Raw genomic sequence first — 25,780 nt, 5'->3', positions numbered from 1 at the left:
AACCATAACTATTATTTAATATTTAACCGGAGAAAAAAAAAGAATTTTTGATTTGATTTAAAAATAGAAATATCAATTCATTTTGTGATTGATGTTCTTTCATTCCCAAATTTATAGGCCCCACACAAAATTCTCTCATTGCTTTATATTTTTAGAAAGTAAATACTATCAATAAAAAATGAGAATTATTTCTATTTTCTAATCCTAAGAAATAAACACACCATAAATGTTTTATAAACCATACAGATACGAAGCATACCAAAACCGTTAATGCGTATATTTCTAATCGCCACTACATCACAGGGCAACACACAATAAACAAATTACAACAAACAAGGTGAAGAAAGAAAAGAATCATATACAAACAAATTAGAATTACACTATATACCAATTTGTGCCGCTATTTTCCTCTCTAGTAGGTAAAAAATAGCTTGAACATTCTCCAAATGCTGGTTCTAGTAACAATGGCATAACTCCAAAGGAAGAGATTCTACAACATCTAAGGCCACGATACTCAAGAATTCAATGGAGTAGTGAAGCAAAATAGCAAATGTTCAACATCAGCCAAATGGTGTAGGCACAGGCCCCGCAAGTGCATCTGATCTTTTGATGCTTCCCATACCACATATAATGCATCCAGGTGCAGAGAGTGCTGAAAATTTGGCCCCACAGAGATCACAGACATCATATCCAATAGTAGACAAACGGCTAAGTGTGGCAGCACAAAATTGTGAGGGATCTTCCAATGGATCAATGGACTTGTTGGACAAACCCCTCTGAACACACATGTCAATCAAGCTCCTTAACTCATCCTGCTTACTTGCAGGCGCTTTTGACAGAAGTAGCTCAAGCATCTGCTTGGCATAAGCATAGTTCTGAACCTCCATGTTCCGCTTAATAGCAGTTCGAATGCAATTTATTCGGTGCTTTGTCTGAAGAGGCAAAGAACCCAAATGCCGAGACAGTCTAGCCATTTCATCTTTTGCACTGATTGCAGCACTTGGGCCTTGAACTTTCTGAAGCCGTAAAATTTCCTACAGTGTAACCAATGAAACATGGTCATGACCCCGTTTCATGTTGACCCACATTAGGAAAAAGCATATATTACACAAAAGAATAAATTGTAAAAGTGTTTCTCAAATGAAGGTTAATAACCTTGGAACATTAAGAGTTAAAAAGAGGCAACATCTGTTAAAACCAAGCAGTGATATAATGCTTCAACACATATGATATCAAGAATTTAGCATTCAAATCACAACACAGTCCTAGAAAATTGCACTTTTAAAAATGATTCCTGTTGTAAAGCATAAATAATTCATACCCAGTTAATATTAAACCATGAATGACTATACATCATTTCAAATCTTCATAAATTCCAATAACCCTTACTATTTATACTTCTCTGTGGTTAAACTGTCATCTCTCTCTAGTGGAAGTAAGATAATGGGTCCTAAGAGAAAACAGTCTACATATATCCCCTTGAAATTTGGATTAAAAAGAAGTACCTGAAGAAGAGTAACAGCTATCTTGTACTGAGCACAGATGGTTGCTTGAGCTTTAACATCAGCCCCACGAGAATGATCCTTAGCTAGTGCGAGAAAAGCTTCATCAAAACAGGATAGTGCATCTGGAAGTTGATTCTGCTCAAGATGAGCAAGCCCAGTCTTGAAACACACTGAAGCAGCTGCCCCACGGGGAACCTGTAATGAGTTTTTTTTTTAATGAGGTCAAGACCAAGGAAAGATGCATGTAACCAGGAAAGATACAGAGCATGTCTACTAATTACAATATTTATATCCTTTTCAGCTGCCTAATAAAGAGAAAATGCCTGTTGGCAATCAGATAAATGAAAGCAGCTAACAGACAACACAGATTGCTATAGAAGGTCAATTCTGGCTAAAACACTAGCTTCTCACAGAGTTTCAAACTAGCCACTAATCTAAAAAGCACAATGCTATGGCTCAATAAAAAGCTGAGAACAAATGTTTCCTTCATGAAGTTACCAGAAATGACCTCTAAACCCCCACCCCCAAGGCAAAAACGGAGTAAAAGAAAATAGGAAGCATTACAAAGCAAGAAAAAAAGCTTTAAGCAAAAGATATATATTTACCTGTCCTGGGCGCACAGATGTTGGTGGAGAAGCAGGATTGGTAGGGGACTTTCCAGAATCTCCTGAATTTGGAACTCCAAGGGCACTGAGATCAAGCGGTTGCGTAGAAGGTGGAACCTGAGCAGGCAGAACCTGAGATTGATAAGGGAAAGGAGTCTGACCAGAGGATTGTGGTGGAACACCACCATCAGGAAGTCCAATGGACTCAACTGGAATGGCAGGTTGTGGAGCAATTTGAGGCGGGACACCACCATCAGGAAGACCAGAATCAGCTGCAGGTGCATTAGCCTGGTTAGGGGCTACCTTGCCACTTGCAACCCCTTGAGAAACCTGATCGTATTTTGATAGATAAGTTCCAGGAGGCGGCAATGAGGCTGCAACTTGGAGGGATGGAATTGTATTCTGGAAAAAGTCCTCAGGTATGGGTCGACCCTGAGCTCCTACACTACTACCCGCTGAAGCTGGCTTTGAAACTGATGCAGGTTGTACCCATGATTCGGTACCAAACAGGTCACCAGGGGCAGAAGAAGCAGGAGCAGTAATATTTCCATCACCACCAGCAGCAGAAGGTTGGGATGAAAGCTGACCTAAGTCTTGGGATCCAGGAATTAGCGATTTGGTTCTCATAGGTGGGCCCAATCCCTCACCAAGTTTAAATTGCTTTGTGGCTTCTTTAATCTTATTGACATCCACAGCAGAAGATGCAATAGGCTTATCTCGTATTCTAATTTGTAATTTTTTAGTTTTTGATGTTCCCTCCTCATCGCTGCTGCTACCATCAGCAGCAGCACCATACATCGTTTTCTTAAATTCTTCTTCAGCTTTAGCCTGTTCATCATCAGCAGCAGAACTGGTATTTTGGATGGTTAGAGTTTCCAGACCCATCAACGAACCAACCTTAGAGTCAACATCAGAAGCTCCCTTGGATTTGTTATACGTAGATTTAACTGAAGAAGAATGAACTCCATTTGGTTTATTGTCAGCCCCAGCAGGAATAAAATCTTTGACCAAGCTTTTTTCCGTTACTTCAACAATAGTGCCTCTTCCCTTGATAGAACCTAGATAAATGCCAACATGATCAGATATAATAGATGGGATTGGACCATCGTCAGTTCTCATGTAAGGCACCACTTCTGTGGCCAACTCCCACTGGGGTATACTCTTCAAGTTAGTAGGGGTTTTAATTTCCCAGTTTCCACCACCCCATTCAGGTCCTTTCGGAACCATACTCTCAGCAGCAAAGTTTGCAAAAATGCCTTGAGTCCACCCAGTGGAGCGGACTCTCAAAATCCTTTCACAATATCGCCTCAATTCTGGATTAGCACCTTCTTCTTCCAATCTCTGGGCAAGACGCCTCATTGCACTGGGGTTCAGATGGCATATAAACAAATCAAGTATGCTTTCATAGTCTGCTATGACTTCAAAAGTTTCTTTGGCACTGTCAAACTGACCATACCTACAGTATTCAAATGCTTCAATAACATAGCAAAAATAGGACAATTGAATGAAAGAGAGGAAAAAAATTGAAAGGAGCCCAAGAATTCAAAAACCTAGGAGCTAAAGACAAAAAGAATTAATAAGAGATCAGAATACACTCCTATGCCATATTTTTTTTGTGAATATATCAATATAAAGATGGTGGGGAACAAACAAACATCAAACACATAAAATCATGTAATCTCTAAAAGCATGCTACGGATGTTGATTCTACATAACAAATACACATTCAAGTTAAGCCATTTAAAATGAAAGATTTCAACAGCTATACCCCCAAATTAATGAAGATAATAGATACAACATATAATTGTTAATGATTATAAAGTTCTTAACAAAGAGCATGGATATCTGACTTTCTCAAGATGGTCAAACATCTGAAACTTTAAAAACAATCTGCTTACTTTATACAGGCATATCCCAATTGCCGGAAGCGATGGAACAATTGTGAGGTTGGCGGACATTTTGGATAATCTCTGGACCGCAAGAATTCATCCTTTAGAACAGATAAAGCGGTAGAAAACCGGAGAGCCTTAATTGCATATATGCCTCGCAATACCTAAGTGGAATAACAAATCATCATTGCTTCATGTGTAAGAAAGTTAACTAGATAGGTAAAATATGAAACATAACAAATCATCATTGCTCACCTGAGTGAACTGTGGCCCTGCTTGGGATAATGATACCGCAAGGTCCCCACAAACAGGAGGGCCTTTAGCAAGAATATCAAGAGATCGAGGAGTAATGCGCAAGCTATCAAATCTTCAACAAAAAATACTAGATGTCAGATGCTACTAGCTCTCATGGCAAGATCCATAAATAAGAACTCTAAATTCAAAAAAAAAAATTAAAGTTATATTTATAAAATCAAAGCATGTCTCAGAGCAAGGAAAAAGACCTTGATGTTATTTGATACAAAATTTCTGACAGGTCGAGCTTCTGCTCAAAATATTGTTGCATTGTGGCAAACCCAATAAGAAGAGGTTCAAGAAGCCCAACAAGACAACTCTTGATCTCTATGCCCTTCTTTTGTCTAGGATTGATTTCTGTTGGGTTTGCTAGCAATAAACGATCGTTCAAAGCACCAACAAGAACTGCAAGCAGGAATTTATCTCAGTAACCCAGCATAGTAATCAAAGTAAACTTGATGGCATATGCATATAAAACTGGAAGCAAGAGGCTGCCAAGCAAAGAAAACATTACCAGCATTTGGCATACTAATTGAGAGAATGTTCCTGACTTTTCCGTCCCAGCCTAGCACACTAATTGCTGTAGCAGTAGAAAACAGAAGAGCTGGCCCAACCCACAAAAGGGATCTAAAGTTCACATAAGTTAAGATTCAACAAAATGTATTAAAGCTGATCATACTAACTTATATAGAGATAGGGGGCAGAGGGAGATGGGGAGGGTAGAGAACAATTTTCATGCAAAGCTAAGTCCGTATCAGGATATTGAAGGAAGTCCTTTATCAAATTTTGTAGAACTGCTGGCCAAAATGTCAAGATCTGCTGAAACAATGAGCACTCTTTGAGTAGTTAATACCCCAGCAACATAGCCTCTCTGGGTCTCCTGCCAAGCTACCTGAGAAGGTTGAGCAATTTCAGGATTTTATATTAGACAAAATATATAGTGCTATATATATATATATATATATATAACTATTAAAATTTGAATTCACTCAAACCAGATCCAGTATATGAGAAAAAAAAAATATACATCAATTATCAAAATGCAAATGCATTATACTCCCTTTATCATATGAGCCGACAGGTCAATAAATCACCCAACAACAGCCTCATAAGAAATCAGAAAAAGGGATAACCTTAAAACTCATTAGGTATTGATGGCAAAGAGACAACAACTTCTGCCTATCCCATAAGAAATCAAACCCGTCCTACCTAATTTCTTCAAAGGTTCTTGTGTTTCTTTCTACCAGTTACCCAAAAAACTGCAAGCACACAAAAATTCCCCAAAATTGTTGCTTCATTTAATCCTCCAAAAGCAGAAAAATGTTCCAAAAATTGTAGTTTTCTTTCCCATAAAAGCATTAAAATATTCCGCAAGGAAGGTAACAGTAACACGAGGCTGGAGAAAGAGATCCCACTAGCAAAGATCGACAACAATTGTCAATATAAGAACAAATAAACAATACTTTCTGCTTCCCTCTTAACATTACACACCAGTAAAGAGACAAGTAAGCATTTGGTTTTCTTTTTGGAATAAGATCATTAATACTAAGCTTGTCAGGCACAGTTAACCAAGCCAAAATTTGTCCAAATACATCACATTCCCAAGGCTATTGTAGGGTCAAAATTTATCATAGGCTATATGGTTTATACTAGCAATTTGAAGAACAACTACTTCATATATATTAATAAAGCTAACAAGTGGCTACCAATTAGTTTAGTTGATAAAGTCACTTGTTATCATAAAATTCCTGTGACGCCAAGAAGGGCTATGGAATTCTGGGAGTGAGGGTGCGGGGGGTTGTAAAAGGAAAGAGATTTTGATTGCTTTAAGTCCATTTCTGTTGTATTCAAGAATGAGCCCTGAGCCTCCAGGAGGAAGTGAACTAATTACCTTAAGCACCACCTCAGTTACTTTCAACTTGATTGACTTTTTCCCTTCAGATTTTGTTTGTAGATAATGACCAGCTCTAGCTGATAGGCGGTATCCTTGAACCAACTTGGCCATCCCAATCTGGTCACCATCACATGCAAACATTAAAGTTGACTCTACAATAGCAGGAAACATGGATTAGCATGATGTATAAGTATAGCTAGGCCATTCAATATGGAGTATCATATTAACTCAAGCACCTATTGGAGTGGAAAAAATACGATCAACTTCAGATTCAAACATAAGCTGCAATGGACCCTGAACAGAACCAACATTTGTATCTGTGGATTGATTGTGATCAACTACTCCATTATTTTCATCAGCAGCTTCTTGCAAAGTCACTCCCTTTAGAATGTATAAAGCCAGTCCAGTCTTGTCATCATCAAGAATTGCAAATTGATCTTCATTAGGGCCAATAAATGCCGCATCTCGACCTACAAAACTCAGTTATCAATGATGTGTGATTTTTCATGTCTAATGAATACACATGCTCAAGCTAACAGGGACAGCAGTGAGAGAATATGGAACAGAAGTAGTACCTTTGACAGTGCTGCTTTTACTGTCAGCTAGTTGTGTATCGACATTTTCCCGATAAAGGACCACCTCATTCGTAGTGCCACTGAACTCGTAAACAACAAGAAATAGTTGCTGTCTTTTACTGTAAACCATGTGTTTGGGATAATATTCCACAGTGCCAGGAATCTGAAAGCCAAATTAATTGTAAGGTACAGTGCCTAAGGTGAATACACAGAAAAATCATGGTCTCTGATATTACCGTAGAATAAAGTTTCCTGTAGATACTATCTGCACCAGAACAAAGATTATATGCCACAAGATTTATGCCATCTACATAAAAGGCTCTGACAGGATAGTGAAGAACTCGGTTCTCTCTATTGAAGAAATTGAGCTCCAAATGAAATGGCTGCCAATGAATCCAGATGTTTCAGATAGCAGCTTATGCAATGATAATTAGTTAACGCTATCACAATCAATTTAATCATCAACCAAGCTACCTGACAAACAGGAATGTCCTTCAGCTGATGTTTAGAGTCAAATATAGTGATGAGAGGCAACCGAGATATTGGAGCGCTTTTTGCATGACCTTCCATGAAATGCTATAACAATCATGAAAAATAAAAAGTCAAGACATCAAATTTGAAAGATAAATGAAAAGGTTAAAGACATGGTGGAGGTTTGAAGTCCGTCCTCCGTTTTTGAATTAGTTGAGCAAATGAATACAAGAACCGCAAGATTTTTTTTTCTTATTTTAGGTTCAAACACATCCGACTCCATGCACAAATGCAAATAAGTCTGTCATCAATGTTGGTGCAAGGGGGAGTGTTCCATCGACCTCTAGCTTCCATTGCAAGAGGCCAAACCAACTGGGCTATGCTATCCCCTTGGAGACAAGAACCTAATAGATATACAATAGCATATATTGGGTACTTTAAGACACAAACTGAACTACCAATACAATACCCTGTAATTGCAAAATAATGCTAACTACTTATCGATTGCCTAGCCATCAAAAGTAAACTCAGTAATGTTTCTTCCCAATGCAAACTTCTTAATGTGTAGTGCTGAAAACCCTTACTACATTGTAAACTACCAAAATCATACCCAAAACCTTTGTACGTGAAATAACATGTATCCACATATTGTTCAGTTACAAGTTACACAAATTTACCAAGAATCCATTATTATAAACTTATCAAATATCCGCATATTTTGAATGTCAACAGGAAACCACAGATTGGTTGTCAAAGCTCTCCCCTGAAAGTTACAGCTTGGCCACAGCACATAAAACCTTTCTCTTATTCTTCCTATTAATAATCTTTGGAAATAAAGCTTAAAGAAAAGAAAACAGTCAACAAAGAAAGCAACATACACTGTAAAGAAAAGCCTTCCGTGCAATGTCAGAAATTGTCAAGTGGCTGTGGCTGCAAGATTGGACAATGAAGAGTCAAAATCAAAAAGGGTAATGTAGAATTTTCAAGGTTTTACAAGCACTAAAGCACATCTGCATCAGTAAGACATTTATCATTAGTTCCAAGGAAAATTGATGCAGCAGAAGTTAGCATCAGAAATCGTAACAGTTCCAATTTTCAAACTAATTAAAACCTTGTAGATATCAACATGAAAGATCTAGCAGTCAATTATTTCGTCAAACTGATAGTCTGTGTGAAATAACAATTTTGAATTTACCCCTTCAAATGATGCTCTTGCAACTGTGCTTGAAGTTGATGGTCTGCTAAAATTCCAGATGAGCCCATGGATGAGAGTTTTTCCTTCAAAACAGATGCTGCAATATCACCCCAATTATCAGCATATCTGGTCATATAACAGCACATGATAGTGCAACCAAAAATGGTGAAGAAATCGTATCTTAACAGAACAATGTAATGGAGGCAGAACACAAAGTTTAAGGAACTTGCCCACTTTTCATTCAGAGTGAATGCACGAATACAACAAGCTAAAGATGAAACAAATGGAAATATTATATCACTGTTAGCAATGTTTCCAAATTATCCACCACATGCTGTTAATAAGATCCATATAACCACAGAGGGTTCGAGGATGTTTACAAGAAATTGGGTAAAAGAAGTTGTGTATAGACTGATTCCCTCGTAAAACATAAAATCCAGATTCGATAAACATTTACCTGAAGATCCCCTTGCACTTTGTAAAACTGCAAAGAGCTGTTTCCTTCCTTCTCTGGTGTATGCAGCCCTATTCTTAATATTGTCACCGCCTGTAAAATTCTGTCACAGCAAAACTACACTCACACTTCAGACATTAACAAGTAATTCATAAATGAATGGAAGGTAAAGTGCTCTCAACTGCAAACAACAGGACTGCTAAATTCAATCTTGGGTGCACTTCTAAAGCTCGAACTCTTGGTAAAGGATAAACAGCTTCTCCACCCTGCTGAGACAGAATCCGAGGAATGTCTATTGATTCAATTGCTGTAAAACAAAATAAGAAGTCAGTGCAATTGAATCTTTTAGTTACCATTTTGTGACAAGATACATGTTTAAAATGGATAAAACTTTTGAAAGCATGACATAGAAATATATAAAAAAAAATTAATGTCTACATCTTACAAGCAGGCTCAAAAAAATTAGCTTGCATCGGAGGCCTATTAGGATTAATTATCACTCTTGTCTTCCAAACTTGAAGTGATCCATCCCTGCAGAGAGTTACAAGTAACCGTAACATGGGAAGCCAGGCAACTGAGGTGATTGGTTGGGAACCCACTTGTATACTGCAATATCAACAAAAAAATAAACCACTTAAGTGAAGTTGACAATAACAATACAATGAGACAGTTAGAGAAAAGCAGAAACTGATTTTACATTAATAACATATATAGGAATACATTTATCAAAACTACAATAGTAAAGATCCTAGGAAGTAGTAGTGCAGAAAACAATAGGAAAAGTGAAAACCCTGGACTTGCCACTACTCTTTCAAGCATGCCTACAAAAGATGCTATGATCTATCCATCAGATTGGTAACTAAATAGATCCCAGATTGCATATCCAACAAATTTATCAGCACCTAGAAAAATGTCTATTGCAATTTCCTGGCAGACGGTTAGAGAAGTGAACAGAACTAGCCAGCATGCACGTTAAAGCACCTCAGATACAGGCATTTGAACTGATAAAGGGTAACCCAAAGACAAGAATGATAACTTACGAAGTTGGAAAATTAACTCACTCCTTTAACTTGCTAAACTAGCACAACAGAAACTAGCCACCTAGCTTTGCGTGCACCCACTTCATTTAAGGCATCTACCAGTGCTTAAATCTAACATACACAAGAATGAAAACGCAGCAGTTACAAAGCCCAAAACATCTACTGAGGAAACAGAAAACAATCACTTTCAGCCAAGAAGTTTTTTTTTTTTTTAATTAGCAGACTCAATTCTCTAGATTTAGGCTCCATATGGTATCAAAGTTGACTAATCAATGAGTAATAAAGACAAACTGTTGTACACTGAAATCTTAAGCGAAATTTTTGATGGCCATGCAGGATAAATTAACCCTTGCTATCTTACAGTTGCTTATGGTACCATTATGGCGTGAGCCCTAGAGGGGAAGGGAGCTGAATCGGAACAAAATGTTTTCAAGTAGAGCTTCAAGTACATTTTGTAGTAGTAAGTCTTTTACAAATAGAACTTTTAGCAGAAAAAGTTTTGGGTGTTTGGTTGTCAATCACAAGTTTTTAGCAAAAACTGTACAATTACTTTAATAAACAAGTTTTTTAAGGTTATGTTGGAAAATAAAATTGGGGTCTTTTAAACAATTTTTACACAGTTGACCCTTAGAAAAAGTTATACAACCTCTACTCCAAATGTCCAAATTTGAGCTTCTCCTTCTCCAAGTAGAGGTTAAACTGTTTTTTTATTCCTCCATAAGCTCTTCTCCAGTATTGGAAAGAGTTTTTTTTTTTTTTTAGAATTTATTTTACCTATACTGAAAGGGCTCAAATTTTGGTACTTTCAGTGAAGAAGCTGTAGACCTTTTTTAAGGATACATCTAGCGTTCCAAAATCTATTTTTTCAAAATTTTTTTTAATTTTCCTGGTTTTTCTTTTCTCTTTCAACATCTTGTACACATCTTTAAACAAAGGAAACACTTCCAGTATCTTATCATTTTTTCTATCAAATGCAAAACATGTAATATAAAACAGAAGGAAAGGAAAGAAAACAAATAGGTGGAAAATGTCAAGCTGTTGAGATCGGGTTGGTCCCACGAGACCCCAAGAGAAAATAACTTACATTCCAATCATACTTGGTCTCTCGATTGACACATCCCATGCCAGAAGTGTACCCCGTCTATCACCAACAAAGAGCCACTCCAATGTTGGGTGAAAAGCAAATGCACCAGCACCAAGCAGCTTAATAGTATTATCTACTGCAATGGGGAAAAAAAGGATATATTGCTCAACAAGAGGTTAATACAAGTCAAATTCTACACAATAAAGAAATAATTGTTTTCCTTATCTCACGTTGTAGTGTGTAATGAACAGCATATGTGTGAATGTTGTAAGCTCGAATCAGACCGTCTGCATATGCTACATACTGAAAACAATAAAAGAAATTAAAAAATAGTGGCCAAAACTATACTTGAGCATCATTTCAAGAATATTGTATACGTAATTAAGCAATCAACATGGTTGCTAATAAGAGCCACAATGCATCAGATTTGGTGCAGACTTAATCCAATTATATCCAATAACTGAAATTGGATTTCAATATCCCAATCTACGTGGTCAAATATCATAAATACAAGTGCATGTGCTATGTGGGTGTGAGAGAGAGAAAGAGCATTGAAAATGTTTACAATTCCAATCTAGAAGTTCCGAGAAGTTAAAATAAAATATAAATACATTAATAATGCAATTGAATAACGAGCCTCCAAAAAATAAGTAACTACATAATAACCGTATCTTAAACCAACCAGTAACAAAATGTTTGACATTTATCCCATTAGACTGAAATATGATAAAATATTTATGATGTGAAATATACTATAAAGATTTGAAGTTGACTCTAACGTGGACAAATGTCACTAAATAATCTTTTACATTTAATAGTAGTTTAAGATACAACTTTGTTCTATGGTGTTAATTAATAAATTCATAATTTTGCCAATAACAAAAAAAAATTTTTAAAAAAATCCTTCTCTGGCATTAATTTTGACAACTAAAGGGGGAAAAAAATTTAATATGCATAAAAATTTCATATAAAATCCAGTGTAATACTAGAGAATAAAGATCTTTTAAATGCTTAAGTTACTCTAAATATAATTTTTTTGAATACGAAAGAATCGTATAACCCTCTACAACAAGCATACATTTCTCTCTTCCAAATTGGTTGGCCTCTATTGATCTAGATCAAAAGATTAGATAAATTTTTTTGAGAATCGGATATGCATTATCTCACTTAATCCATAGCATAATGTTGACCAACATAAATAAGGAAAAGAATCATGAGCATAAACATCTTACCAGAACAGGGAGGCGGGGATGGCAAGCAAGATTTACAATTGGTTTCTTCAAGTCAGTCTTAATTTTAGTTGGAGCCCTTCCGCCTTCAACAGTTCCAACAACTTCATGCAGAATGGTTCAAGAATCAGAAACAGCCACATGACTGAAGTCAAATCTAAACTCTGAAGACCAAATCACAACCATTGTAATAAAAAATAGAACTGACGAACTTCAAAGAAAACGGACCAGTAACACTCATCCTGCGGTGGAAACCAAAAAATACAACAGGTTGTAGAGGCGTCAATGCAAGATGGACTTCTGTATCAACAGAAATTGGTTCCATCTTCTTTTCAGGTGAATGTAGCACGAAACTTTGCTCAGTGTCAAAATCACAGGAGCGAATTGTACAATCCTACATCAAAAATTTCAAAACAACAAATGCTAAGCTGAGCACACAAGCATTCCATCCACACTGCACCACCAAAGCATCCTTAAACAAGAGAAAATTCCAAAATAAACCGACTTTACAGACAAAAATTCACCAAGTTTGTTTAGTTAACTAAACAAGCGAAAAAAATTGCTTATGACAGAATCACATGCACCCTAAAATTATGGAGAAGAAAAAGCATCACAAGATAATTAATAAAAAACTAACCTCAAGAATAGCGACTACAGCATGGCCACTGGTAGGACTATAAGCCATGCGAACAACAGGAGAATTAATGTCAATAGAAGCAATCCTGCTTCCCGTTAAAGTATCAAATTCTGCGTAACACATAAATTGAATAATCTAAACATATAATCTAAAAACTTGTATGAAGTCTCTGAATGTATTGAGTATAAGAGACAATGAACCGATGGATGTAAAGGATTACCGATGATGTAGGTTCCAATAGCGACAGCGATGAGCGCCTGATTAGGGTGAAATGCCGCCTCATGAGGCTGCAATGGTTTGTGATCGCCGCGGCCTACATGGCGCAGATCTAGATGCTGCACTGTGGCCCACTCCATTGGCAGTTTTCTGTTCAAAATTTAACAAAATTACGCTCAACGAAAAATTAACTAGGCGATGATTTAGATCGACCGAAATCGATAAATGAATCGGAGCTAATTCTTTTTTTTTTTTAATTTAAAAGAAAAAGAGAGAGAGAGAGATTAATTTGTGATGCTCGTTATTATTATTTAGATACCTGAGAAAAGTTAACTATGTGAAATGAGAGTTCATTGAAGTTCGAAAGAAAAGGGAAATGTTGTGGAGAGTTGCGAGATCACGATGCACGAGCACGGGCACAACAGAGCAACGAATTATCAAACTTTCGCTTATAGGAAACACTGTAGTTCGACAGTAATCATGACCCGAAAAATAGAACAGAAATTTGTTGAACTCGGGCTGATTCGGCCTGGTTGGCTTGAACTTGGGCTTTAAATGGGCCACCGTTAAGAGAGTGGTGTTGTTGGTACTCCTTGAAAATTTCTATTGACACTACTCCAAAGCCCTGATAAAACCCCTTGTTGGCATTGATAATTTCCTTATGCGTCTCCGTATTAAAAATATTAGTTATACTAAAACTATGTAAATGGACAAAGAAAGCCCCAATAATGTATTTTTCATACAAACGATTTAACTTTTGTCACTTTCAAACCCTAATTTTTTTTATTTTTTTAACTATCATAGAAGAATTTTAGATTGATCGAGAAAGATATATAATTCAATATTACGAGTTTGTACGTATTTCTTTGATTATTTATGCAACTTTATTTTATATGAGCGGTTTGATGAGGACTTTAGACGGGTGTCAATACAATGGCACAGCTATTCAAGCTTGGGTGGTGCAAAAGCCCAAAAATAATGGGATTGCGTTGGGTCGTGGAAATTCGAAACCTACTCTCAATCATATGGAGTAGTTTATAATATATATGTTTCTGCTTATAGGTGTTCAATGCAAATAAATGAATATTACTTGTAAAAATAAGCTATTAGACTATTAACTCATTCACTCTTGATCTTTGATTGATTGTTGATTTAATGATTCTCTCTCACTTTAAACTATCTACTAGTATTATTTAACAGTTGAATTAACTTATACGAGTATGACAACATTTTTAACATAGATCTATCCGAAGTCGAATGATATTAAAATCTAAGAAAACTCTCGGCCACCACGTTTTATTATCTAGCTAGCATGAGAATTATTGTAACGAAAGTTCTTACGACTTTGTGCTTATGACTTAGGAAGGACTAAATATTCCAACAAAACAAAAGTGCTACAATGTTTTTGCTAAATTCGAATGCCCAACGGGTCTCATTTATTTGATTATTTTTTGCTGCGCATTCTCGAAATCGACGAATCACACAACTCGAGAAAAAGAACAAAATCATTAAATATGCTCGAAAGAAAGCCGGTATGGTAGCTAGGCTCCAATCGTTAGCGTGCATGATGCCCCAGTGTTGTCGACGGATGTGGGACTAAATCTCAATTAATCAGCATACACCAATGGTTAAATGTAATAATTAAGTAATGAATTAAGGTTGCATTGCAGGTAGCTCTCTCCAAATTCAGACAATGGCATGTACGAGTAGGGCCGGGAGGGCCATGCCACTTGAACGAACAGCTGCTACGAAAGCTCTGCTTGTCCTCTTCTATTTCATTCTGATCGATTGGGGTTCATTGCTGGAGCCTGGATGATCATAATGGCAAAGGAATGTGACATTTTTATTTTAAATGAGAATATTGGGAGCATTTATAAATATACAGAAAATGACTGCACGCACGCCTTTGCATTCTTTCTGTCCTTTTTCTTTTAAATTTTTATAAATGGGTTCAGCTATTTTGAATCAGCTCTAAGATAAAGCAGCTCCGTTGGATGCACTCTGTCACAATTGTTTCATAATCAAGTATAGGTATCCAACGATTCTGGTGACTGCTCCATCTTAAAATTGATCCAAGGTAGCAACTGACTTTATAAATACATATTCAACTTGGGCTATATATAAAAGTTCTTTTTTCTTTTTTTCTTTTTTTAGGTTAAATTTAGCAAAACAATAATTAAATCTCATTTCCCCACATGCGAGCAGGTTTAGATTCTAAACCTATTTTCTCACTCGAAGAGCTTAACAAAACCAGTTAAGCAATACAGTAAACAAAAAGATAAAAGTTCGTAACTTCCTTGTCTTTGGTAACAATTTCTAATAAACGTTTCAATGGATTAATTAAGCATTTTAAGATCTTAATGATAAATGTTAGCGTGACGCCAAACATTGATAAAATGTATCGTCGCGTGAAAATGCATTATTTCTCTTCCTTGACATATGTAAGTGTATATTTCTTGAGAATCCAGAGCCATATATCCGAAACCACTCAGTAGTTAAAAAAGGATAAGACTCTTTTCATGTTTCAATTAAAATGAAAGTGAATTGGTTGAGGAGAGGATAATGAGGGCAGCTAGCGCGGCCACGCGTTATTCAAATAACTTGAAAGCATGTCAGAAGGATTGGGGATAGAACTTCTACTTTTGGTCCCACATTTAATGATTGAAAATTGAATCCTTAACCATTACTAATAAAATTGTATTAAATAATCAAAGAAATTTATAGCAGTACATAGATTTGCGTTTTGCTTTCTATCATTCTAAGAAATAAACAAATAACAGCTTACATGACATTAAGGCGTTGATTGAAAAATGAAAACTAATAAAAAATAATCTTGTGGTATTATATGATATTATCCATTAACTAATATATATATGCATGCTATGCAAGGTGTTGCCTTAAATTATATAAAGTTTGTAAATGGATCATTATCGAAGAGTGTGTTTGGGATGGGATTAAGGTTGAGCGAGCTATAAAGTTATAGCACTAAAGTGTTTAATAAATATTAATTATTGTAGTTTTGAAGTTATGTTGATATGATTTTTTATTTATATAATAAAAAATATATTATATCTTTAATAATTTTATTAAAATTATTATTTAAAATTTATATTTACTATATATTACTAATTTTTATTCATAATTATAATTTTATTTTCACAACAACTGTAGTTTAAAAGTTACAACATCTTAATTTCAAACGGATCTAAAGTGAGAAAGCATTAAAATGTATCGGAGAAAACGCGAGTTCACAGCCCAAAATGCATTTGCGAGAAATGTTTGGCAACTTAGAAAATTTCAGAATCCCGAAACTATCATACGAAATTAGTACAATGCAAATTCACATATATATATATATAGTCCCTTTTTTGTGAGCTAAAATATCAAAGAAGATTAGCCTTTTGGAAGTGATGAAAAATACTTTTTCATTCAAAATGAATATTGTTAAGTTGTTAAGTTGCAATGAATATTGGGATAGATGTTATAAGAACCTGCAAAATGAATATTGTTAAGTTGGCACTGAAGAGGGTTAGTGAGGGCACTTCAATGGTTAAGTTAGGTTAGTTTGAGAGCGAAGAGTGACTAGAGAGTAATGATGCAAAGAAAATGAGTTATTAGGAAAAAGATATCTTTCACCTATGAACTTTAACTTTTTTATTTGGAGTGTTTATGAGGTCGTCTTTGAGTTCATATAGACACGTACGAGAGACCCATTTGTGATGCTCTTAGTCTAAAAAATTAATCATCAACTATAAGATAATCATTTAATTCAAAAAATAAAATTACTAAGTTAGATTTACTCTAGATGCATGCTTTAATTTTAATAGTAGGAATGAACAAATTTAAAATTTTATTTTAAATTATAATGTGATAGATGACATGTTGTTATTCATTGAGCGACTGATCATTTTACATAAATTTTAAATTAATTAATTTCTTTTATCTCATCATCCTCTCGTTACATGTCATATTAGAATAATTTATCTAGCTGCTAGCTAGCCAGCAATGAAAAAAGATTTAATGTCTGCCACCAACCAATTAGCCTACAGTATGTTTTTAATAGTAACCATATCTGATAGTAAATGTATATTTAATATTTATCTCTATAATCATACGGTTATTAATAGTGTTATACCGTTGAACAGCTCCAACATAACCAGACCCATATACTGATCATGTATACTTGAAAATCATGTTTAATCGGAAGAAATAAGAGAAGAGAGAAGAAGTGGGGAAAAGAGAGAAGGGGAGAAAATAAAAGAAAGAATATTAAATTTCATTATTTATTTTGACATGTAATTTATTTATTTTCTCTCTTCTCCTTTCCTTTCCTTTCCTTTCCTCTATCGAAAATTGTGGTTATCTCCCTTTAATGAAAATGATTTTCAAGTCCTATATCCAATTTTATTTACCTAGCTAGCTCCTCCATGAGAATCACGTCTTTCCCTTTAAAAACTAGAAGAAATAACAATACCACAAAGCATTTATTGTCACATGCATTCGCGGAAAATAAGAACAAATTCTTATCAGAAAGCCATTTGTCAGGAAGACAATGTCATTGTCGAGCGTTTCAGGCATCTTTGACAAATAAGTTGTTAAGATTAATTTGTTAGCTATGAACAAAATAAAATTTTCACATACGAGGGCGTATATCAATTTGTATATGCAATCAAAGCTTAATTTGTGTTAAGGGGAAACTGCATAAACATGGAAATATGGTAGAAAGTTAAGCGAAGAGGGAGCAATTAATATGCACATGAGTATATTGAACACCCCCCTCATCGTGTTGATATTAAGGCTCCTTTTTATATTACGGTGTTGAGGCTAAAAAGTTACCCTTTCTTGCGAAATCATTGAAATGATAACTTTAACAATGAAATAAAAACTTTAATTGCGGAAAAAAAAAGTTAATAGTAGTGGATAAATGTGATTCTTAAAGTTGACAGTTTAAAAAAATTAAAATATTAAAAATCTTTATCAAATAATTATATGAAAATTTAATTTAATTTTTAAACCATAATTAGAAGTATTTACTAAACTGAACACCAGTGATTGTTCTAACCTAAAATCTGAGAAAAATAAATAAACTTAAATTAGGAAAAACTTTGGTAAGAGAGAGTTGGGCAATTATGAATATGTGTGTGTATAGTCATTCTTTAGTAAGGGAATTCTCATTTTTATTGAGGATTCTAATAAAATAAAATAAATTTTCATATTTCAATATGCTAACAGATAAAAAATATAGTTTTTAATGTATAAAATTATATATTTTTTTTATATTTTAGACTCGTGTATGTATATGTATACATACATACATATACACACACAAATACGTATATAATCATTTTTAAATAAGAAAATTCTCATTTTAACTGAGAATATTAATAAAAAATAAAAAATCACATTTTAATATGCTAACAAATAAAAAATCTATTTTTTAATGTATAAAATTTTACATTTTTTAAAATATTTTAGTGATATAATTATTTTAACAAAATAAAAATATACTCATTAATGAATTACTCTCTCTATATATACATGTATAGGGAGGCGAAGACTTCAAGAGCAGATAAGCAAATGTTTTCAAAGAGAAATGGCTGTTGGTGTCCCTAAGAAGAAAATTAAAGCATAATAGAAAAGCCCACCCAGTAGCCACTGACTCATCCAGAATCTCTCCTTCTTCTTCGTCATAAGAAGATAGAATTAGTCTAGTGTCTGTTGTTATTAGAAAAGGATAGCAATTTTGCAAAGATGAGAAACATGACAAGCTCTGGTAGTTCTTGCAGAGGCATCGCTGCCATTGTTGGCGTTGGCCCCAATCTGGGTCGATCAATTGCCCGCAAGTTTGCCCATGAAGGTTACACAGTCGCCATCCTCGCCCGTGACCTAGGTAAGGTATCCCTCTCTGCAGGAGGTTTGGTTCCTCTAGGAAAAACGTTACAATTAATTCTCGCCCGCCGTGTTGAAGACCTAATTATAAGTATTAAGTAAAATAACATTAAACTATATGTTTCTCCCTTTCTTTCTCTCATAATAACTGCAGGAAGACTATCAAGATTTGCAGACGAGATAGCGAGGGAAGAGAAATCTCAAGTATTTGCAATAAGAATCGACTGCTCGGACTCAAGAAGTGTGAGAGAGGCATTTGAAGGAGTTCTTTCACTTGGATTTGTTGAAGTGCTTGTTTACAACGCGTATCAGCCAGTTTCTTGGCAACCCACTAACTTTACTGAAATCAGCTTCGATTCTTTTCAGAAATCCATCGCTATCTCCTCCCTCGGTGCATTTCTTTGTGCTCAACAGGTACCAGTACCCACCGTCGAGCACGCTAATTCCTCTCTGACATATGCTGATCGGATAAATTTTCTGGCTAGCTAGTGATCTCACCAAATTAAAATACCATCTAAAATTAAATATGGTTATTTGATTGATGATGCAAGGTTCTTTCTGGCATGGTGGAAAGAGGAAAGGGAACAATTATCTTCACCGGTTGTTCAGCTTCTCTCAACGGCATTGCGGGTTTCTCTGAACTATGTAAAAATTAATTATTTTTATTAAACTCTGAACTGAAAGATTCGCCCGAAGCATCAATATTAGATTCATTGATTCCTTTCGATTAATCATAGTTAACCTTTAAAAAAGCTTTGTTTTGTTAATAATTGGAATTATGGCATGAGACAGGCTGCGGGAAATTCGCAACGAGAGCTCTGTCGCAGTGCCTGGCGAGAGAGTTCCAACCCCTTGGTGTTCACGTCGCGCATGTCATCATCGATGGTGTTGTTGGCCCACCTAGGTTTTTTTTTTTCCACTTACTCTCTCCTATTTCTTCACTCACTCTTCGGTCTTCACCCCTTCGTTACCCTGATTTATTGATTCATTCACAATATTAAAGAGGATTCTATCATCCATCCATCATCCATCTGTAACAACGTTACTTTGGATGTTGACGTTACATATGATTCCAATATTCTTTATTATGATTTTTTTCCTTTAATTTTAATTTCAATAAATAAGAAATTAATTAAGATAATAAAATGCAGGGGGCCGCGGGCGTCGAGTCAGGGAACGTGGGTTGGGGAGCAACAACAGATAAGCGGAGGAGGAGGAGGAGGAGGAGGAGATGAAGGGTGCACGCCGATGATGATGGACCCGGACTCGCTGGCTCAGACCTACTGGCACTTGCATATTCAAGACCGGACAGCTTGGACCCTGGAGATCGACCTCCGCCCTTCCAACGCTGCTTCACTCTATTAGCTCTAGTTTTGTAAAAAATATCAGTCTTACTACATCATCATCAGATGGTGGAAATTGATTTCCCTCTGTTGTGTACGCATGTGCAACGCTTAAAGTTGTTATTAATTAGGGGGTGATGCTAAAAGTTTGTTACTGATTTAATTGGTTAATTTGAGTGTGATTGAAGAAGGGCAGAAGCTGATTTTGCGGTTAAGGACATGGTTGCGTGTGATGCCATAATTCATCTGTTATATTGTGTTGAGAAGGATCCAAGTGCGGGGAGACAATGATCGAAAAAGGCGAAATTAGGTTCTAGTTGACGACTGGGATGGGGACACTATTTGCATGGATAATACAACGGCTTCGTGTTCTCATTCAGGACACACACGATGATGGTCTTCTCTGAAGTCCTTTTTTTTTTTTTTTTTGCCTTCCAATTTTTTTTCTCTTTTCCATAAAGTAGAGAAAGAAGTACAAAATAAATAAAGAGCCGCTGTTCATGAATCTTGTTCGAGCTGAGACGCGTATCAGAATAGCTTGCAATTAAAGGAGAGCCAGCTACGGTATTTCTTTCCGGAGCCGTCATTTGGTGGGGCTTCAGTCTTCGTGTCATAATTGTTTAACGGACAACAATTGGGCAACGCAGTCAATAGATTCCACTTCACACCTCAATTATCGAACCAAAAGTATCTTGTCCAATCACAGAACTTGAAAAATAATGCCGTGTTCCGTGTAGAAAAATGATTGGGGAGCTACGTTCTGCCAAAAGACTTGATAAAAATACACTCCAAATAAATATTATTTTAGATTTATTTAAAAATTAAACTCACTCAAAATAATACCATTTTGAATATATTTTTATTAGGCTTTTATTAAGTTTAAATTCAAATATCTAACCCTCGAATATAGTATTCTTTGAGTAAGTATCTTAATTAGATTTTTTTTTTTTTATAAAAAAAATCTTTTGGTGAGGTTAAGGGCGTGTTTGGACTTTGGTATTATTTCTAAATTGGTGTATTCTACACTTATTTTAGAAAAGGAAAATAGTATTTTTGATATGACATTTTTAAAAATGAAAATGAAAAGCAATGAAAATATGTTCGATAGAATATTTTATAAAACAAAATTTTCAACTATTCACCAATTAATACAAATAGTGTTTATTTTTTTAATTTTCTATTATTATTATCAAAAAACAAATGAACAAGACTATAGCTATTGGTTTTTTGGCATTTAAAATTAAAAAAAAATACTATGAAGAGTAAAGTACAAATTATTTTTGCATCCACATATACCTAATTATTTGCATATGTTTGTAACAAGATGAAAACAAGATGAACGAGTGGAACGGCTTCAATATCGATAAGAATTCCCTTGTCGGGCTTCTTTTAGGCTTTCCTCTTCTCGTTCCACGCCCTTCACTATCACTTGAAACATTGATGAAAAAAAAAACATCATCATACTTGACACAAGTAGATCACTCCACATTGCTTGCAAACCGATTTTTACTTACATTCATTCATCAGTCTTTACCCTTGGTCAAATAAAATAAATTTATGCTCTTTAACTTAATCACCACATATTATTTTTTAAATTTAATAATTAAAAGTCGGACAGATTATATAAATTATTTTATTCGTTGAAATGTGTTTTTAAGGAGCTTGCTACAAGAGGGATGGGATTTTTGTGAAGTGAAAAAAGAAAACTAAGTGAGTTTTGCATGTGTCTTTTTTCAACTTTTTTCCCTGTTGTTCTCTTAAAGTTGGAGCTCGCCAACTCGGCATTCTCCAACTTTTCTTTCTTCACAAACGATAGAGATTAGAGACTGAGAACTTTTTAATTTCTTTGTTTTTAAATATTGTTATAAAACTGGTTACCAATCGCATTTCCTTTGTCTTTGTCCTTGGAAAACTGAAAATATTGAGTAAAAAATGTTATCAAACGGGCCCTAAGATTCTACTCATTGTTTTTGTTTCAAAAAGGGTCTTGCTAGTCCAGCGTGAAGGCCGGGGATGGACTAAACAGCAAGCTGTCCGCCTACTTGACAACTAGCGGCGTCAGTTGTCGTCATATAGTTGATTTTTTTCTAATCTGGAAAACACAAGTCAAGTAATAGATACCATTGCGGGGAGAAACACTAACATTAATAAATTGATAAGTGCATTAGCACTTCTGACAGAGAATTATGCTCATAAGCAAAGCAAAGCGAACATGAAGGCAGATACGGCATAACACAGCACGTGGGTGTGGAAGACAAGCTATTTTGTTCTTGAATGAGGCAATGCAATTCGTAATATCTACAAAAATATTGCCGTTGAATCCACAACTAGTGTTATATATTTTACACCAGCAAGGCAGCTACCGTTTGAAACAGACACACATTCCCTGTACATGAACAATATTTGGGTAGATTTTTTTTTTAAAAAAAATAAAAATCCAACTTGGGTGGATTTGATTGCCATCGATTATAGGCAGCTACCATGTAGCTTCCAACTTAAAAATAAAAATGTAATTGTAGGTTCACCATCAGTTGGTGACCAACATAACATCACTTGAAAAGGCAGATGACACTTGGAAGTTTTGTGTGAGATTACTAAAGAACTCGGAAATACAACTTCTGCAGGAGGCTTCTCTTCCCTGCCCGACTGTAGTGTTCCCAATGAAAGATGCAATACAGCTTTCAGATCCAAAGCAAGTTATTCTATCTGAAAACAGATTGGAGATCTTTCAACCACCGTCACAATGTCTCAAGTCCAAAAAGAAATCAACAAGATGACCTATCAACTGTCATGAACTCGTGGAAAGTGGCTTGAATTCCTAAATTGAAAGTCATAGTTAGGATATGAGTAGACGTGGTGGGTATAATTGCGATGATTGTGCCCCTGATCCTGTAAACTTGGCACCACATACATCTCAGGGCCATGCATGAAATGTGGCGATCTTGTCATAATTGAACTTTGATCCATGTCATGGCCAGAGAAATGAAATGGTGCATTCCTGCAGTAAAACTCTATTTTATGGGCAAGGAATTAGGTGATGTGAGTATGACTGAAGCGTTTGACCTTATTGCTATGGAGGTGATAAAGTTCTTCTGTCTCTCAAAAAATTGAGAACCTACTGACCTTGCAGTTTGCTCATTGTTCATATTTGTTGATGGAGGAGCCTCTTGGCGAAGATCATTACATTTTACATGTTGCTAATGCCCGACTTCTCAAAGTCCAACATACATCCCCTTTTCTGGTTCAGTCGTCTTTCTCTTTTGAACTGATCTTGTTTGGTGTTTGGCATTTAGCACCTAATTATTATCAGAGAATAAGAGTTACCTAATGTCTTCAATACATTAGTTAGATGAATATAGAAAATGCCTGCCTATGCAATTAATTATAAAAGATGATTATGGATTGATTGCTTCACCATTTACATCTTTAATTCTGTTATGTGGAAACAACATTCCTGGTTAGTAAGCTAATAAATTGCAAAAGATTGCTGAAAAGAAACAACTGCCATCATATTCATGCCACATTCTAAATCTCAACTAGAGTAATCAACTAAAAATCACATCTGCTATAGTACTTACCAATCTTATGTCTGAAAGCTATCTAAGACATGAATATAACCTATCAACTAGACGAATATAACTGTTATCACCGAACTATAGATAATAGTATTATAATACCTGTAGAGAAAAGCATGAAACTATAATAACAATTCATGTGTAGGGTAGAACCACTTACCCCAATGTTCTTTAACTCTCTGTATGCACACCATCTTAGTACCAGATAACCTCAAGCTGCTTGCGTAAATATGCTTTGCAACCTTTGAGACTTAAAGCTCTTAGATCCCCTATTTCTAGAAAACAAGATCCAACATAAGATTCCAAATTTACAAGCCTAAGAAACATTTGACTGATGACCTCCAAACTTTCAAACACAAAGATTTAGACACGTAGGCTGTGCTTGAGTATTCATTAAAAGCAGTGTTCAGTGAACCCACTTTCTACATAAGCGCTTGAACGACGCTCTCGAAAACAAAAGTTGAGTGCATTCCTTATCCAGACAACACTCTTTGATCTCCAAAGAAAGTTTTGCTTATTTCAATCATACACCATACAGTAGATGCAAAAATGCTTTTGATTGTTTGAAAGCACCCAGCACTAGCAAAAGCATCCCAAATATATCAGTATCATTAGTGTTTGAATTCTGTATTTCCATGGTACTTGCAACTGTGTAAATAAAAAATTTACAACCAGAGGATCAAGGTACATTTACAACTAGCAACGAACATTTACAGCCAACAAAAAATGAAATTTCATTAAAAAAATATACATTTTGGGCTTACGATTATTATCAATATAAAATGCACAAAGTACAAATAAAATGATTTACAATTCTTGATTCTCACAAAAAAAAAAAAAAAAAATTGATAAGTTCTATATTGAACCTATAAGGGGATGCAAATAGAATAGTTGTAGCTAATAATAAACAAGGAGATGCAAATAATTCACAAAACCAAAACTATTCGCGATCGGTAAAATCCAAAAAGGAAAAACGAATACCTTGAACTATAGTCACTGCTATCCTCATGTACATCATCATCTCCCTCTTCCTCTGAAGAAGGATAAATCAAACAGCGTTTCTTCTTATTTCTCTCCGACATGTCATTCAACAAATGAAGGAAATGTTGTAAAAGCGGAAAAGCTTTCAATTTCATTTTTTTTTTTGGACTTTTGCGTCTTTCTCTATTTCACATAAATTTTGTATGTTTAATTTTTCAATTTTTACTATTAAACAGCTGAAAGTTACATTGTACTGGGGTATATGGCACTCAGGGAATCTTTTTATTTTTAAGAACAAAAAGAAAGATTCTCAATTATCAGCAGCTGAAGCTGAGGCAATTGTTTAGTCCAATAGAAGAACTCAAATGCCAAAGATGCAAGCAATATCAGAGCAGAATTCTGCATCCCAGAAGCATTGGAAGTGTCCTACCATATGCTGGTTTAAGGTGAATATTATGCAACTATAAAGATAGGTCAAAAAAGAGTAGGCTTGGGTATTGTAATCAAAATTTCAGAAGGCAAACTCGTAGTAGCAGCCATAAAGCCTACAAAATGTTTCGACAAAGTTGGTTATGCAGAAGCTGAAGCAGCCCATTTGGGGCTGGAAGCAGCTAAAAACACAGGATCGATCTTTACCCCTGATTATTGAGACTTATTCACAGGAAGCAGCGGATTTGATCCAATCTAGAAAAAGCACAAAACCTGAGATTTTTTGGATTGTATTTGATGTCTAAGAGAGGATAAGGAGATTAAAACAAGTCCAGGTACGAGATACTTCAAGAGCCTGTAATGACTTTTGTATTTATTCAGTTAGGTAACAAACCTGTCCATCTTTTGTATTTATTCACAGAATTGAACGAACAAAGTTATGTTTTTCTTTCAAAAAGAATAATTTTTTAAACGG

General features: G+C 35.3%; 2 protein-coding genes and 1 long non-coding RNA gene across 4 annotated transcripts; 1 reads left to right on the top strand and 2 right to left on the bottom strand.

Moving 5' to 3' along the window:
- Nucleotides 1-212: 212 nt before the first annotated feature.
- On the bottom strand, nt 213-13,574 carry LOC102630991 (uncharacterized). Its single transcript, XM_006466574.4, has 25 exons — nt 13,408-13,574; nt 13,093-13,238; nt 12,873-12,982; nt 12,464-12,629; nt 12,239-12,339; nt 11,237-11,309; nt 11,007-11,142; nt 9,328-9,488; nt 9,065-9,189; nt 8,886-8,985; nt 8,429-8,525; nt 8,112-8,163; nt 7,237-7,338; nt 6,999-7,145; nt 6,763-6,925; nt 6,424-6,657; nt 6,185-6,339; nt 5,057-5,185; nt 4,808-4,925; nt 4,503-4,698; nt 4,255-4,366; nt 4,009-4,163; nt 2,111-3,566; nt 1,506-1,700; nt 213-1,034 (listed from the first exon to the last, which is right to left on the bottom strand). The coding sequence occupies exons 2-25, from the start codon at nt 13,226-13,228 to the stop codon at nt 561-563; spliced, it is 4,893 nt and encodes a 1,630-aa protein (XP_006466637.1). The 5' UTR covers nt 13,229-13,238; nt 13,408-13,574; the 3' UTR covers nt 213-560.
- A 5,068-nt stretch (nt 13,575-18,642) lies between these two features.
- LOC102631293 (uncharacterized) lies at nt 18,643-20,825 on the top strand. The gene is made up of 5 exons (XM_006466575.4): nt 18,643-18,978; nt 19,132-19,391; nt 19,529-19,622; nt 19,770-19,881; nt 20,129-20,825. Exons 1-5 carry the CDS (start codon nt 18,840-18,842, stop codon nt 20,340-20,342), a joined length of 819 nt encoding a protein of 272 aa, XP_006466638.1. The 5' UTR covers nt 18,643-18,839; the 3' UTR covers nt 20,343-20,825.
- Nucleotides 20,826-22,424: 1,599 nt separating this feature from the next.
- On the bottom strand, nt 22,425-25,727 carry LOC102606692 (uncharacterized). Of its 2 annotated transcripts, XR_008056343.1 has the most exons (4): nt 24,877-25,727; nt 24,056-24,170; nt 23,444-23,616; nt 22,425-23,331 (listed from the first exon to the last, which is right to left on the bottom strand). It is a non-coding gene; the product is annotated as an uncharacterized LOC102606692 (long non-coding RNA). The 2 variants fall into 2 exon arrangements; XR_369414.4 differs by having other exon boundaries at nt 22,425-23,616.
- Nucleotides 25,728-25,780: the final 53 nt, after the last annotated feature.

Source organism: Citrus sinensis, chromosome 7 (assembly GCF_022201045.2).
Source record: "Citrus sinensis cultivar Valencia sweet orange chromosome 7, DVS_A1.0, whole genome shotgun sequence".
Taxonomy (NCBI): Eukaryota; Viridiplantae; Streptophyta; class Magnoliopsida; order Sapindales; family Rutaceae; genus Citrus; species Citrus sinensis.
This window is presented reverse-complemented; position numbering and strand designations above follow the sequence as displayed.